Consider the following 17,090-nt stretch of genomic DNA (forward strand, 5'->3'; position numbering starts at 1 on the left):
CCCTCAGATAAAGTGTGCTGTGTGGGAAATGTCGTGGGAATCGTAATATCGCGTTTCGCCGTCGGAACATAAACCGGAACAGACTGTGGAAACAAGGCGAAAGCACGATGCCACTTCGGACTGATTTATTTTCGTTTGCGTTAGAGCGAGAGCGCTACGTTACACAAAACGTTACGATTTACCGGCTGCGAGCGCTGGCGGCCCTTCAATTCTCCGCGGCGTAGAATATACTTAACAATGTTGCGCCAAATAGTCGGCAAACGTAACTTCTCGGAGTTATCGAATGTGGATATTACGTGGGTATACAGTCAATTTCCGTCTCGAATCGCTAGCAAGATAAAAAACACTCGAGCAGGATAATTATTAAGCGTGCATGGATCTTTTGATGAACGCGACGAACGAAAAAATTGTTAAGTATGTACGCAACGGATTAAGTTGACAGTTTTGTGTACATTAAAAAAAATTTATTATTTGCAAGAAACTATATTTCTTTGAATTTAATTTCCTTAATTCAAAATTGGGTATATTTAAGAAAACATTTTTCTGAGTTTAAAATATTTTCTTGAAAATTATATCTACCTATAATACTTCTTTGAATTACGGAAACTTTTAAAGAAATCTATTTTCTTGCAAATAAAGATTTTTTTTTAATGTAGAATATAAATTATTAATTATTAATAATTTTATCAATATAACACACTTTTATATATAGCAATTATTGATATTAATATTTTCAAAAAGACTGCTGATGAACGAGTGCGCGATTCATATGCGATTTTATGTTTCACACGTCAGTCGCTCAAATATTATGTTCGAAATAAAAAAGAAGAAAAGAAGCTTTTTACATCTTTTTGCGATGTGTTCTGATCAGGCTCACGATCGGATCGCGTAGACGAGATTTTCGGAAACGACACGCGGGTGAGGCTTTCCCGCGCGCGATTGCCAAGAAATCCGCCGAATACCGGGAGAGATCGAAGAGGGAGAGAAAGAGAGCATCTCGGGGGTCGAAAATAACCGAAAGCGGAGGAAGGTGCCGAGGGGGGCCAGAACAATTTCGGCGGCGGTTCCGGGTGAGGGAGGGGGCCGACGATGGTTGTCTTCTGCTGCTCTCCGGTGCTTTCGCTTTTCCGTGGGTCCAGTGTGTTTCGCCACCCGAGGAGAACCCGCGTGCTCCACGTATATCAGCGCGAAGGTAGGTGCCGCGTTCTCTCGTTGCACCACGCATGTCGTCGTCTCCATCTCGTTGATCGCGTTCCGCGAATAAGGAAGAGATCCGCGGCAGATGAGGACACGGGAAATCAGGTGGGACAGAAAAACTGAGGAAAATAAGTGAAGGATATGTTAGAATGAGATGAAATCGCAGGAAAAAGATCGAAGTAGTGGTGCAAGGGGAGCGTGAAAAATTGATAACGGAATATCAAGGATGTAGGAATTCAGAAATCAGAAACGGTGTAGAAAATAAAAAGAGGGATAGAAAATTCAAGAGAACAAACACGACAAATGTCTATATATTTTTTATTAAAATAAATTATTGTGTAGCGTACAGTTAAGATTTGGAAAAAAGGTTCAGAAATGATGAAATCATTTTCCACAGATACCTCATTTTAGAGATTTTTAGAGATCAATCGATCACACCACCTTCCTATTATTGGCAACTTAACTGACAAGACAATTGTCGTACTCAATTACCATCTTGGCGTTTAACCGCCTAATTTATCAAGAGAAACTAGGCCAAGCCGTTGTTGGTAATCAATTACAATCAACGGGGATAGAAATTATCGATTCTGTTAATAACGATCTACAATTAAATCGATTTAATTGCGGATCTCTATATAATTATAGGAACGCTTCCAAAATTTTCTTTCTTCTTCAATTTTTCGAGGAAACGGTTTAAAATTCAGAATCGTATTAGGTACTTAAATAAAATATCAAGGAAAATTAATCTCCACGTCTGTCCTACTTTGCGCGTAAATTATGTCTTTGTATAATTAATTCGTAAAACATAAATCGTGCAGAGCGTAATAAACAATTATAAATGAAGTGTAAAGCACAACGATCGTTTACGTCAAAGAAGTGTCTCGAATTTAGCTACGAACTCGTGAGTCAGCGGGACGTATTGTATAGAGTATAGAGGCAGGTTCGTCCAGCCAAAAAACGTGATGTTCAACGTCATTCTTGAGAATACATCGAGACTTGTAGATGAGGTGGTGATTGAAATTTACACGACAACGCTCTCTCGGCGCGCCGCCCCGTCTATTCGCATAGTTTTAACCAACGCGGGTGAATCCGTCACAACACTCCGGACGGCCAAAAGTTGTTATACGCAATCGTATCGTTGAAACAATCGGCCAGAAATAGGCGACACGTTGACGAAATAACCCCGGAATGTGGAAAAAATCACCTTTTCCCCGCACCCGCTCGTGGCACACGAAAATTCTGCGAGCATAGCTCTGCAAAAAAAAAATAGTCGAGTTCAATTAACGAGTATTTATTATCAACCAATCAATCTTTATTAACTTTAGCTTATGCAAAGAAAAAAGTGGACTTGGTTACAAAATAACTTAACTCACTCATACCTTTCATGCAACCTTAATACTTATAGTCCTATCTACTCTTCCTCACTTTAGAATCTTTTTCTTTCCATAATTGTTTCAACACCTTTCCTTTAACTCTGTCTAATTCATTATTCTATATTTTATCTATTATTTCTTCCTAATTCTATAAACCAATCTTTGGTAAATTGACAATCCTTTACATAGTGGCTAATGCTATTCCTACTCGCAGAACACACATAACGTTTCATCCTTCCGACAAGTGTTTATTAAAATAACTTTATTAAGAAATTGAATTTCGATGTTTTTACAATCGATTTTTAGAAGGTTGAAGTCTGTTCTTCCAGGATCGCGATGAAGAATCTTGATTAAACTGGAAATTAGTCGGATAATCAGCAAAATCACACTTTCAGAGAGTGTTAGTTAAATTATTATTTATAATTATTTAATATTAAGTATAATTTTTAATTGTATTGTTATCGCGGCGTTATCACATTTGTCCGACGCAGCAGCCAATTATCGGCGCTCGTTAGTTCCGTGCTCCGCTCTGCGAGAAGAAACGATCGAGAATCTCGAGGAATCGATCGCGTTTCGCGTGATCTTTCTTTTTCACGGAGATCTGGCACGGTGTACGCGCGAAGTCGACGAGAGTTTCGGCGGGGCCGCGACGTCGAGCAAACGCCGTCATCCAAAAGCCGTCGTAGCTTGGAATAGATGCGAGTTATGTAAAGGAAACCGGCCGGTTCTCCGTGGATTTCGGGATACGCGAAAACCAGTTGTCACCATGCATTTTCGCAGATTTTTTAAAGAAAACATTGCTTCGATAATCGCGCTTTCGAGTTCGATCCCGAAAGCTTCTCCGTTTAGCTATTATTTGATCTTTAATGTCCATTTATACCAATGTAGATTAATTTTAATCTCGGTTTAGTTTACTTTTTATCTTTTTCCAATTCTTAGAATTAGAAAAAGATAAAAAGTAATAAAATAATAATTTAGGACTCTCGAAATTGGAAATTCGTAATAGGATGGCTATGAGAGTCAAACGCAGTTATCTGTGCGTAGATGATCAGAATCACTGATTTATTCCAAATCCATTCCAAATGAAATACAATCGAACGTTTCAGCTCATAGATCGAGCCATCTTTAGCGATATCAAACGACGAATAAAATTAAAATATTGCACAGTTCTTCATTCCAAAGTGGTAAGTTTCCTGCTTGGAGATTTCAAGAAACGAAATTGAAAAAGACTACTAGATCCATATCAAGTAGTCTGGAGAACAAATGCATCAGAATAAGCCAAGCGAGGCGGGTATATAAATGCGGTGTGAACATCACAGAGAAAAATGTATAATCTGCACAGAGATTCTGAGATCCCGACGGCACGACGCACAAAACGGTATTGATAAAGAGTAAGTTAAACCGAAATTAAAGTTAATCTACATTGGTGGAAATAGACATAAATCTATTAGAATTAGATATTACTGGATCATCTCGCTGATTAGAGTGATGGGGGACCAATCTTTAGTGCTGGTCTACAACCTTGCTTTAAAGGGTATTTAAGCTCTAACCCGTAAGAAATTGACCAATCACAATCGAGTATTCTCCTCACATTCCATTGTGATTGGTCAATTTCTTACGACTTAGAGCTCAGAGCTTAAATATCCTTTAAAGCAAGGTCGTAGACCAGCACTTATCGTTCGTACAAGCGCACTTTTAAACAGTGCTCTGTATTTCAGTGTTTATTTCAAAACTCACGTGGTTCTTAACATGAAAACATCGCGAGGAATTCGTCAACAACCTCGGCATTGAACGACAACGCGGGTTGATACGCGCTATTGTTAGATCGACATCGATGTCAGCCGATTTTTCTCGCGACGTGCGAGCTTTAATGTAATTCAATACGACCCGCGAAGTGCGCGCGGGCTCCGAGGACTAGCTCGGCGCAGGAGGGGGAAGAAGTAGAGATTTTGCGGACGATGTAGATATATTCGGAGGAATTTTGTAGGCAAAAATAACCGCGGTAGGCACCGGTGGCCGCCCAGCAGGGACGCGTCAGCGAGAATCCGCGGTTTTCGGATGTTAAACCAGGTCCATGTTTTGTCCAGGTACCAATCGAGCGTAATCAAATCGAAGAGGCAGGGAAAGAGGCTTTAATTATTAGAGAGATAACGGCTAGTTTTTGAAGATTTGTTTCTAACTTTGTTTTAAATAAAATACAGTAACTGTCCGTGCTGTTAGAATAGTAAACAACCGTTCTTAGAAGCTTCTCAGCGAGATGAGATTTGATAATTATATGAGCGAACATTTATTGCCAATTCTCTTTAGAAATGTTAGACGTATATACGAGAAAAAGATATTAAACACGTAACTGCTACGAAAATTTATTGCCGCGGGTGATTTTGCAGCGCGCAAACGTGTCTTAAATTATATGAGATATTCAGCGGAAAGGAAGAAACGTGAGAACGGTAGCTTTCGTGTTTATGACTAGGGGATATAAATACGTTCCAAGTTATGAATAAAATGCGAAACGTATGCGAAATCGCAAGGAAAATGCATCAGAAATAGAACGCTGCAGTTCCGCGAGAAGAGACATTTAATGAATCTTACTTGATCGTGCTTCTTTAAGCGAAGAAACAAGATTCATAACAGAATCGTTAAAAATACGGGATGTTTATCGAGTAGATAGGAGAGGACGGACATAATCCTGCTTAAAAAAAGCGTTGCGACCTTGATAAATCAGAACGGGAAACCTTGAAAAAAGATTTTGCGCGCCACATTGGCCTCCGATTGTGAGACTATCCAGAATTAAATAAAATTAATTAATAGTTACGCGTGAATAGATATAAATATGAACTGTGTGAAGGATGTAAAGAGACGCGGCGAGGGAATGATAAAGATACCTTTCGCGACATGTAATGTTTTTCAAAATAGTTGTTTAATTCGATCTAATTAACTGGCCAGCTTTAATATATTGAATGTTAATCTTGTCACGACGTTTCGACCACCGGTTTTGATCCTTATCAAGTACTATAATCTAAATCATAACGGTAAAACTGTGGCTATTATACCAATTACCGATCGAAACGTCGTGACAATAAAGATGACCAGTTAGGCCGAATTAAATAACTATTTTGTTAATTATTACTGGCGAAGCAAAAGGTTATTTTCTACGCATTTTTTTTACGCAAACGCGATAAACGGAAAGTGCCTGGCTATTTCGAAGACACGCGCACGTGTGTCAGCGAACTCGCGATGACACTGTCTCGTCACCGATTGAAGGCGACCCGCGACGTGCGACTCGGGTTAATCGGGGTGCACAGTTTCAGAAACTGTATCAACAGTGAGATAAAAATTAGCGAGGAACGAAGTGTAAAGTTCGAAGAAAACGCGCCTGTTTATTTTCTCTACCGAACGATTTATAGAGAAGGAGGAGAAAGGGAGCAATTTTGAATTCTTTCGTTTTATAGATGCGAGAAAGACAAGATTACGCGCGAGGAACGTCGATTATTTTCTCTCCTTTACTCCGAATTGAACGCGTGATATATTTCAACGGCGCGCGCTGCCACGGATTTCTTGGCACGAGGCCGGGAATTTAATGCCACGCGCTTTCTAGCGAGCCGTAGAATACCCCGCGGAATCGAGTAACCATCAAACAATCGCGGAACGATCGTCGAAGGACCATCGGGAAACGATAGCTCGTGACCCACTTGCCGAAATTTGCTCTTCAGCCTCGCATGATTTACGGTCGAATTGGAGTATACGCGTGACTCATATTCGTGTCGAGACAGGAATATGCACCATTCGTTACGTTACATGAATTCGTCGCTATCGCATCGTGACAGATTAATGAATGTCGTTCTTCATGGCAATTTATTAATTAATTTTATTCGCGTCAGTTTAGCGTTGTTGTCTGCCAAGAAGATTTAACATCAGCTAAAGTTTTTTCCATTTTCTGTGTATTTTTCATCATGTATTGTATCGATTTTAGTATCTATTATTAAATTACTTTGACAGTCTGCATTTTCTGCAAGATATGATAATAAAATGAAAAATGAAAATTTAACGCAAGTAAAGAGTTATGATATGATAATAAATTAATAATAATATATGACTTTTTACCTTTTTTATAAGCTTATGATAAATCATGCTCAGTCCTCACTTGCAACTTTTGTATTTCTCTTATCGATGCGCGCAAAACGTGCCAACGTAAACATACGTTATCCCCAATCGCGCATGAGAGGAAGGCCAAGCAGAGCTGATTATTGCATGTAAAACGAAAAATTGCCTTTGTTATTTATTACCGCGCTCAGTTTTCATTCGTCAGGCATATTTGCATCATATACATAGATGTAGGATCTGATAAATTCTGGCAGAATTCGCGTGCAAATAGCGCGGCGGTGGCAGATTAATGACGCGCGTACCATTTGCGGCACACTTAGGAAAATAATATTATATAAGTAATATACGCTACCGTTCCTTCGAAATTACGACAAACGAGGGAAAATATATGTGCTCGAACTAGGATAGTTTTCATCGTATCTATCAATTCGTAGTAAGATAGTTGTACTAATATTATGTTATTCATATAATTGAGAAGTGTTTTCGTAAAACTCAATAACTATAGAATTTTGAAAATAAAATGTGAACTCATACGGTTTAAAGTGACAAAATCGTGCTAATTGTGCGAGTAATTTCCTTGTAGTAGGTAACATTTAGATAATAACGTGCAATTTATGATTTTTTTATGTGCAATATTTTTTATGCGTATTTATATAATAAAGTAATAAGTAAAGTGGGTTTCTTGAAGGATTTTCTTTGAAAAATGTTCCTCAATTGTCAGGTTGAAATAGTCAAACTTAATTATTTATGGTTTATAGGGAATAACTCCCTAGAATATCGCTTAACATTTTTCGCTTTTGCATATTTTGTTCCTACAATAATATTTTCTAATATTACAGTAATTCGAGAATAGATTAAGTCATCAACATGACCACCCAGAAAGCAAGACTTGTGAACAAACAGTTCAACTCTCCTATCAACTTGTACTCGCCACAGGCGATACAGGAGACTCTGGATAGGCAGACTCAAGTTCTGGCTAACGGTGCAGTCGGGTAAGTTATACCACATATATATACATATATATATATATATATAAAGAAGATACATATGGAATAAGTAAAACATTAAAATCATCTTACGATCTTAAAAATTAACTTTTACAAAAGAATATAACAGCAATAAATTTACAATCGTTGGTTTTTAGTATTTAAATATCTATCAAATATATATAAGAATGTAGAATGTTGAAGCCGGTTTATCGGAAAGAACAAATCGGTATTTAGAAAAGAAGGATTTATTTGGTAAACTTAAGAAAAGATTATGCGTCTAAACGTCTTCGCTTTACAACGATCTGGATCTATTGTAATTCGCTCAACTCGCTCTCTTTCGAACAACACACACTCGATCAATTAACCACTTATTATTGTCTTTCTTAGGCATAGATAATTATTACATCAAACTCCACAAATTTTTACTTTTTAAATATTTTAGAACAATTATTAGTTTCACGAGGAATTATCCTATTTACTTCAGTTCAAATAACATGCCCTCGATTCATTCTAGACCGGATTCCAATCCATTCTCTGGATCGTCGCGATCGACTCGGATAACTCTCGAACATCGTGAACCACGCGGCGACCACCTTGCGTCAATCACCGAGCGTCAGACGTCGGACCCCGCGCGGTTCACGTGTCGTGCGGTCGTGCGATCATCCCCGTGTATCGGCCGATGTCGGTCGGTCGCGCGACGACGCGACGCCGGTCGCATGAATCAGCCGTCGACGGCCGTCGGCATCGATTCCACTCGCGACGTCAGTTATTTTCGGTGAGCCGAATCACCGGCCGGTTGGAAATAAACGGCCTGCGCGAAGCGGCTCGCACCGCTGCCGCCGCGTCGCGTCTTCGTACTTGACTTAGTTTCGCGTTTGACGGACCGCGGACGCGCGCCGCTCCGTTTCTCCTCGCCGCGTCGTCATCGTCCTCCTTATCCTTGTCGCTTCAGGATTCCCTCCTGTCGAGATGATCGCGACGAAGAGGTGACGATCCGACCACTGGTTACCGGTTCCTAAGATCTGCGGATTCCGCTAAATCCGCGAATTTTTTCTTCACCGCGAGCTTGAGTAGTCTCTCTTTCTTTTTTTCTGCAAGTTAACGATTTCGTTCACCGACTTTATAACAATTTCTCTCGCGATTCTACACGATTCAATTGTCGACGCGAACGGAGAATCCGAGGGAGAATCTTCACCTCGCATTCTATTCAATGCTAATATTCGACTTTCACCGATAATGAATGGAATGATGGATAGTAAAAGTGAAGTTCTTAATGTTCTTAATGAAAGATAGAAGCAAACATATAAAGCGAAGATTTTCTATATTTTCTTTCACTGTAAAAATTCGGCTTTAAATGTTTGTAAACGTCATTGCTATCAGAAAAGATATCGTTTTCCCAGTCATAAAATTATAATGCATACTTTATATTATCTGTTATGCATGTATTCTGTAAAAGCAAATACTTCAAGCATATACGTAATCGACGTTTCATCCACATTTGTCGCGGCGTTTTCTTCAAGGAGCTAATAAAAACAAAAAGAAATTGTTTTATTTTATTTATGTGAATGAATATTTCTTCAGCATTCGAGATATTATTAACAAGCCGAGCTTAAACGTGGAGTTCTCTCTTTCCAGGATCGACTTCAGCCAGTTGACCAAGCCAGCAAATTTGCAGAACAGCGCGGTTCTACGTTTGCTCGAAGAAGAAGAAGCGAGACAGCGCGGAGGTCAACCAGGTAAGTGAAGAAATGTGCCTCTTCGACAATTATACGTTCCTAGAAGGTATAATTTGGGATTAGGAAGATCATACCATTCTCCTGACGTCTACAGTTTGACTTAACGACAGATTGACGTGTGGCACATATTTAACCCTTAGTTACCTCACCAGGGTCTAAGAGACCCTGCACGTTGTTAAAACGTGCAGGGTTTTTAAAACGTTCATAAAACCCTTGTATCTTTTTTTAGTCAGTACTACGTCAATTTGAAAAAAAGCAAATTTTTTCGCTTTTTCTGAAAAACAAGTTTTCTTTTTTTTTTTAAATAGCATTTACATTTTTTAATTTGGAATAATCTAACTTACGCAGTTTTGTAGATCTTTAAAAGATGTATCGATAAAAAAAGGAGATGTCAAATTGATGCATTTATCTTAAAGATACAAGCTGGAGAAGACGACAGGAGTCTCTCAGACCCTGGTGAGGTAACAACGGGTAGTGAAAACGTAAGGTAACTGACGGTTAAGTGTCTGTCCGCTTGCGTTTAATCCACGCGCTAAAGTCTATCACTTCGTCATAAGAGCGGCGATGATTCACCAGGTGCAAATATCCTCGCGAACTGTTTATGGCTCGGTCATCGATCACCTGGTCGAGGACGGCATGAGCTCCCTGAATTAATGCCGCTATCGCTGGCAATACGTTTTCAATTTAGCATGACACAACCGTTACTCTCTGGCCGCGGCTCAAAGACGTGGAGTTTACCAGATTGGCAACGCGCTTTCGCAAAGCACACGAGCCTCTCAGTCCGCCGAACGCCGAGCGTTGTGCTCAAGAAAGGTCCCCTTTGTCGAGCGCGCCGCATTAATTCACCCCTAAAAATTGTTCCTAATTAGATCAGAGACTCATTGTGTCCGAATGTCAAGCGCGCGTATTTGGGATCTCTTGATAAATTCGCCGAGAAAGATGCTGCGCCTTGCTGTTAAAACGAGAATCCGCTTAGATTAAGTTATATAAATGGTATATACTTAATTAAGTATAATCATGTCTAAATGTACATATTGTATGAAGAAATATTGAGATTTATTGTTCTGAAATCATTTTACGATCGTTGTTATTTGTCCACTGAATTATTAAGGTGGGTGTAGCGATATGTAGAGATCCCCCGGGAAATTTTTCGCGACCCTCCTCAAGGGCGCGGGTTGCCCCTCCCCGATCGGGCACAATGTCAAACCCCACTCCTTGGCCGGTTACCAGAAAGGCTCTAAAATCGGTAGCCAGCTAGTTTCCACGATAATGAAAGGTACAGGTGCCTCTCCGCCATAGCGGTTAGTAGTTGGCGGGTTTGCGTTTTGGCAGAGTCGCGTTCTCCTCACCGTCGCGGCTGAACCAGCAAGCTCGCTGGGAATCGCATCGGTATGTGGACGCATTATAGAGTCCAGGCAGGGTTTATTAGTTGCCAGGAAATATGTGTTCGCGTCGCACTTTGCGCGATTAACGACGCGCGACCCCATATACGGATGTCGCAATACTCGGCCGCTCGTGTTGCGACACCCTCATCGCGATGCACGCGATCGATATATGATACGAAAGCTGTGTGACACAGTTAAATTAAAATTGCACGTCATTAGGTCACTATTTTGGCGGGATGATAAAAATTGCAGAAAAAGGACGACACTTCTACGATCCGTCCATTGTGATGAGATAAAGTTGGATTAAGTGCGTCGTTGAGGAAAATTGATGACAGCGTCGATGAGAAATTGCGATTGAACGAATATACGCGACACTGGTGATTGACGACGTTAGTGACAGATAAATGAGTGATATTTTTTTACCGTCGATCGGAATCGATTGTGCCTTACAATTTTAGAATAAAAAAATCTGGTAATACGATATCTATTTTCTCAGATTTAATCTATAGATGTCTGGTATCCAAAAATACTCTTTCATTCTCTCCGTTTAAATCTCGTCTCTAAAGAACGTAATATATATTCTCGTATGTTATTATTTGTTATGTAAGTCATATGTTGTTTAAGCGAATTGGTCTCTGATTTTTATTGGTTAATACAAATATATATCGCGGTCGTAAACGAAGAAATTTCATAGAACCTAGTCGCGCCAAACGAGCCTTTGTATCTACGAAACTCTATTATTATCTTAGGTCTCAAACGAGTAGCTTGGCCACCGCCTCCAGAGGATCAAGACTTCGACTACGTAGAGCAAGCTCCCGTCCAAGCGAAGGTAATATCACGGATAAACAGATATGCGTGTACATATTTTCGCGCTAAAGAATCAGGTTTCGTTGTCCCATTATTACGCTGCTGCGATACGGCAAAAAAGGCAGCGGTAAATAAAATTTGCAATTCTTCTTTTCTCCGTATGATAACGTAAATTAATACATTGAAAGTGAAATTGATATTATAATAAGACTACCATATAATAAGATATCAATAAGAAGAGGAAAAAAGGAATTAATTGCGTCATAGTGATTCTTATATAATATCTTATTATATATATATATATATATATATACATATATACATATATATATATATACATATATAATAATAATTACAAAAATATTACAAGCAAAAATATAGAAATCAAATTTTGACATAAACGCCTCGCTGCTTTTTTTCTTAGCCGTAACAACATTTGTCATTTCATTACGAAGGAGACGAGGGTATAGACGAACATAATCGAGCAAACTCTTAGATCGCGATAATTTTAAGTACCTCCGAAAGGACACGGACACTTTTGCATTGCGGAGACACACGACACTTATAAATATCAATTTTTTTGATTGTCTACATGTTGTATGCATTTTTTTCGTAATATTATTTATCTCCATTTAGAGCGATATAGCTTCTCCTGCATTTTGCTATGCGTGTAGAGTGAGTGCAACGATGTTCTTTACGTGTTTCTTTTATGTATTGTTCACGTTCGTTCCTCTCTGTGTATGCGTATCAGCACCCTGTTTCACTCGGAGCAGAGATGGAGAACAAATATAACGATATACACAGCGCGAGTATCTAAATTAAGTCAGCAAACTTGGCCGACGACGTTCTCCTCGATGAAATTGAAGCCGATTCTTATCTTTTTAATTCTCATCTTTTTAATTTTTTTAATTGTCACTAAATATCGGGAAAATTAAACTGCAAATAAAAAAAATTGATTAAAATATTATCGCGTTCAAGAAAAAATCTGAAATTTTGTAACAATTTTATAGCGATCAATATTTTATATTGTTATGTTATTTATTAAATGAAAAGTCAATACGAAGAAGTGTCGTTCCATCTCTGACTCGCGACGAGTCGTGCACGCAGTGAATATCGATATCGTTAGAAAAGTTTACGATGTGAAACAACACCCGAACATCATCGTGAGCAAAACCGATATTGCTCTTGAACGCGCGAATACGCCCACCATTGCGGTCGTCGAGGCAGGTCCACCGATGAATTATTTGCAGGAAACGAAACGAAAACGATAGATTGTTGTCGAATTGGTGCCCGTCCCTTTTGATAAAACCGACGGTGCTTGGCTCGAGCGAATCGCGGCCAGATTACGAAGAATTACTTTAATAATTAATCTGAATAATCGATAAAGATGAATTAATTATATAATTATTGGAAAGAGTTTATTCTCTTATCTTATTCTAACTCCCGTCAAAGTATTTCACATTCTATTTTATATATAATGACATAAGATTGTTATTATAGATTTAATTATAATTCAAATTTCGGTGATCACTCTTTGATAATTTAATCATTTATTAAATTAATTATTTATCTTATATAGATCCATTTCATAAATCTTCTTTCCGTCCTATTATTCAATTGTAAGTTTCAACTTCCATAGAACTGTCAGCTTCTAATTTCTTATTGTCCAAATTGTGTTAATAACGTCAAGGACTTGAAGAATATTCGGCACAGAGAAAAAGATAGTTTAAATAAAATTATTAATATAGACATACATATGATTATATATATCGCGTCGTTTCGTAAATCTGTGCGCGTCATCCTCTCTCAAACACGCGCGCGATCATCCCCATCCTCTTCGAGACGACAGACACCAGGTCCGTGCGTTCGCTCGAGCCTACAAAATTATCTGTTTTCCTCCGGTAAGACCCGTGGGCACGGTGATCTCGGCTCGTACCAGAGCAGTCCTTCGTCAGGTCCGTCACCCCAACCGCCCTCGACGGTCGCACGGTCGTCGACACAGAGCGCCGTCCCGTCGTCCCCGTCGCCGGTCAGTCCTGGCGGCACGCTCCTGCGACAGCCCTCGCACTACCAGCAGCAACAGACGAACCCCAGGGGCTGGGCGCCCGTGACACCCCCGGCGACCTCGCCGCTCTCCCAGCAGCATCCCCCGTTTCCGAGCCAACATCGACAGCAACCGCAGCCGCAGCAGCAACAGCAACAGCAGACCCAGTCTTGGCAGGTAAGTGATGCTCGCATGGATGTGATTGTGATGAAGGTCGTCCTCCGCAATTTTGGAAGAAGAGCCGGTGATTCTCGGTAAGAAACGACGGCGCGTGGCAAACGCGCTTGTGATCTTGTAAAAGCATCGGTCGCCGTCGTTGTTTATGTGGGAGATAAATTATTGGTCACGCATGTGTTCTCTTTCTCTTCCTATCTCTCTCTTTCTCTCTCTCGCACGAGTCGTGAGACGTTTTCAGCCAAGTTTCGCGAGGATAGGATTTCGGGAGATTTGCAGAATAGCAACTGGTACGGTCGTAGATGTCTTCGCGTGGGTGTGACACCCTCACGACAGTGAACTGAATCTGCAGATTAACGCGTTCTCCGCGTTTTTTTTCAGCAGCATCCCCAAGATCCCTACGACCGGGCACCGCAGAGGCAACAGCAGACTCCATCCGGCTATTATACAACCGCCCCTGCGGCGTTCGAAGCACCACCCTCCACTATCGTCCTTCGTCCTGAGCCGCCTATCTCGCAGGTGAGAGTTTGGTAGCGAGAGCTCGGAGAACTTATTTCGCCGCTAAATAATTAGTGTAATAACAATAACAATTATATATAAATATAACTGATAATAATAAATATTAATAAATAATTATTGCTCGCAAAAAAAATATATATATTTGTTAAGTTTCTTTATCTTGCTTCATAAAAACATTTCACGCACATTTTTGGTTTTTGATCATTCGTTGCATGCCGATTCAATCCGGTGTTGAAATCCGTCGAAGCGAATATCGGAAGTCGGGATCGCATATGCGCGGAACATTGTGTTACATCACGGGAGGATTCGGCAATGAACGGGTTAATAAACATATTTGTATGTTCGAGATTATGTTACACCTCCCGCGCGTGACTTTGATCTGGCTAAGAATAACGTGGTAAAATATTACGCGCGCCTCCAAAACATCACGCGTTTAATATCGGGCGTGGGTTGCCCAGGAGATGCGACGAAAGAACACCGGAGAAACGGCGGTGCGATACAATATTTTTGCGAGAGTATATTCGCGCAAGCTCTCCTCAGTGAGAGTTTGCCTTTGGCAGCATATCAGCCGTTAAATATACGTCCTCGTCACTCCATCGCAGCATCGATTACATCTCCCTTGTCCGAAATTTACTTCTAAGAATATCCCGCATCTAGCTCGATCTGTTTCGAATCTGATTCTCGACTTCGAAAGAATAATCGTTTCCTGCGTCACTAATGAGAATGCTGTCCTTTCAGATATTTTCGCGAGTCTGGGGATCGCGCCAAACTCGCGTCTTGAAGATACGCGAGAAGATGTAATCATTTGTTCAATTAATATAATTGTCATATAAACAAATAATTAACATAGAATTTAAATGTTTATTTAGGTATACAAACGATAGATGCATTTGTGTCTTCGTCTTTCGAGGGGTCGTCAAAATTGTCAGAAAAATATATTTCTATGAGAAATAAAACAAGTTGAGTTAAACTGATAATTCAAATCTTAAAAGTTAATTTCTGAGTTATGGTAAATCTATAGGTAAATACAATTCAATAAAAAAACTAAAATTAGCTTAAATTAATTGCAAAAGAAGGATGGAAAAGATAAAAATAAGATAGAACAAAATTGTAATATTATCGACTTTGATGGATTAAATATTTTTCAGCAGGGAAGAAGCAAAGTAAAAGTGGTCTCAAAGCACAAACGTATATATCTAAAACGTGATCATATTGTAAAAGTTTATTCGACATTTCTCGTCGCCGTTTTCTCTTTGTTTTTTCAGTCTCCTTGAATCATCAGTCTTCTTGATCCGCAGGTACCAGCACCGGTGTATCAGGCCCAACCCGCAGCGACGAAGGCTCCGGCAACGGGCAACATGCGAGGGGACCTGAAGTGGCCGCCGGCGTCCGTGAAGGCCCAGATCGAGGCGGAGAACCGGGCCAGAATGGAGCTCGCGAGGGGTCCGGCTGTCAGGCCCCGTCGAGTGCACAAGGACTATAGCGGTTTCTTCGCGCAACACGCCCTGAACAGCACCTACCCGGGCTACCGAACACCGCCTGGCACCCAGTACTTCACCCCGGCTTACCATCATTAGCGAATATTCCGTTCCGAGTAACGCATTCGAGCACGAGAGGCATCGCCCTGAGTTTCTCATCGACCGGGACACTCAGGACGTTGTTCGCGGATCCTCCGGGATCCGCGAGGAGTCAGAGAAACGCATGAGCGATGATTTTTTCGTGGAATAAAATCTCGAAAAATCACGAGGCTGTAAAAAGGAAATTCATACAGTGGAGAATTTCGTCTTGGAACGCGATTTCTTCTTTTCTACACTTTTGGGGAAAAGCCACGATTCTGCGCACGAATTGCCGTGCTGTCGCTCTTCCAGAATGTGGTTCAGACAGCTGAAGAGAAATTTCACACGTCATGCGTTTCTCGGGTTTCTAGAAAGACTTCCGATCTGGATTTCGAGCTTCAACGAACCTGTGTACACAGAGACTGAACAGTTACCTTTCATCTTCGCAGGGTAGCGCAAACTAATAACAAATTACCGAAAATCTGGTTTATTTTACAGCATTCGGTTTATTATTTGAGCATCATCATTCGGAGATTCCCACGCTTGTGAGCATCGCGTCCTTCTATTTTTTTTTTTAGTCTGCAAACCGATATAGTAGGTCTTTAGGTATATTTACATTTATAATAAAACAGTAAGATAAAAATATAGATAATTTATTTCATTTCCTTAAAAAATTTATTATATTTCTTCGCGCAACACCATTTCTTTAGAGGTTCTTGCTTGTTAATACCTACAAGAACATCCCCAGTTTGGGAATTTCTGATCTACGCGATTCAACATTGTTGTGATAGAATTAACGCTGCAAACAGGTTTACAGGTTTACAAGACTAACGCTTGCCTTACGAATCACAAGAATGGCGGATCACAAGAGATTTCGGCAGAATAATAGTGGCAGATTGTATTTTTTACTGCGAAGGCAACGACGATATAATGGAAAAGTAACGAACGTCGAATATAGACAAGAATCCGCGAAATAAATCGATCGAATCGTACAGAGTGCAGAACAATATGTATTCGGAGAGAAGGTGATGTATTGAATTACCTATACTGAAAGGCAACGCATTTGATAATGCGACTTGGCAATGATCTGTCCGTTAACTAATTGACGAATAATTTTTAATAATGTAACATATCGATGTGAATAAATAAATATCGCAATTTATGCTAAACAACACGCCTATAATCATTATTGTAAACTATACTTGAAAA

The 17,090-nt window shown here is 40.0% G+C and overlaps 1 protein-coding gene across 4 annotated transcripts; it reads left to right on the plus strand.

Moving 5' to 3' along the window:
• Positions 1-1,033: 1,033 nt before the first annotated feature.
• On the plus strand, positions 1,034-17,053 carry LOC139814622 (uncharacterized). Of its 4 annotated transcripts, none has more exons than XM_071781037.1 (7): positions 1,034-1,192; positions 7,511-7,663; positions 9,296-9,396; positions 11,531-11,610; positions 13,495-13,809; positions 14,188-14,325; positions 15,624-17,053. In XM_071781037.1, exons 2-7 carry the CDS (start codon positions 7,539-7,541, stop codon positions 15,900-15,902), a joined length of 1,038 nt encoding a protein of 345 aa, XP_071637138.1. In that variant the 5' UTR covers positions 1,034-1,192; positions 7,511-7,538; the 3' UTR covers positions 15,903-17,053. The 4 variants fall into 4 exon arrangements, with proteins under 4 accessions (XP_071637138.1, XP_071637140.1, XP_071637139.1 ...); XM_071781039.1 differs by having other exon boundaries at positions 14,191-14,325; XM_071781038.1 differs by having other exon boundaries at positions 1,146-1,302.
• Positions 17,054-17,090: the final 37 nt, after the last annotated feature.

This window comes from Temnothorax longispinosus, chromosome 6, assembly GCF_030848805.1.
Source record: "Temnothorax longispinosus isolate EJ_2023e chromosome 6, Tlon_JGU_v1, whole genome shotgun sequence".
NCBI lineage: Eukaryota > Metazoa > Arthropoda > Insecta > Hymenoptera > Formicidae > Temnothorax > Temnothorax longispinosus.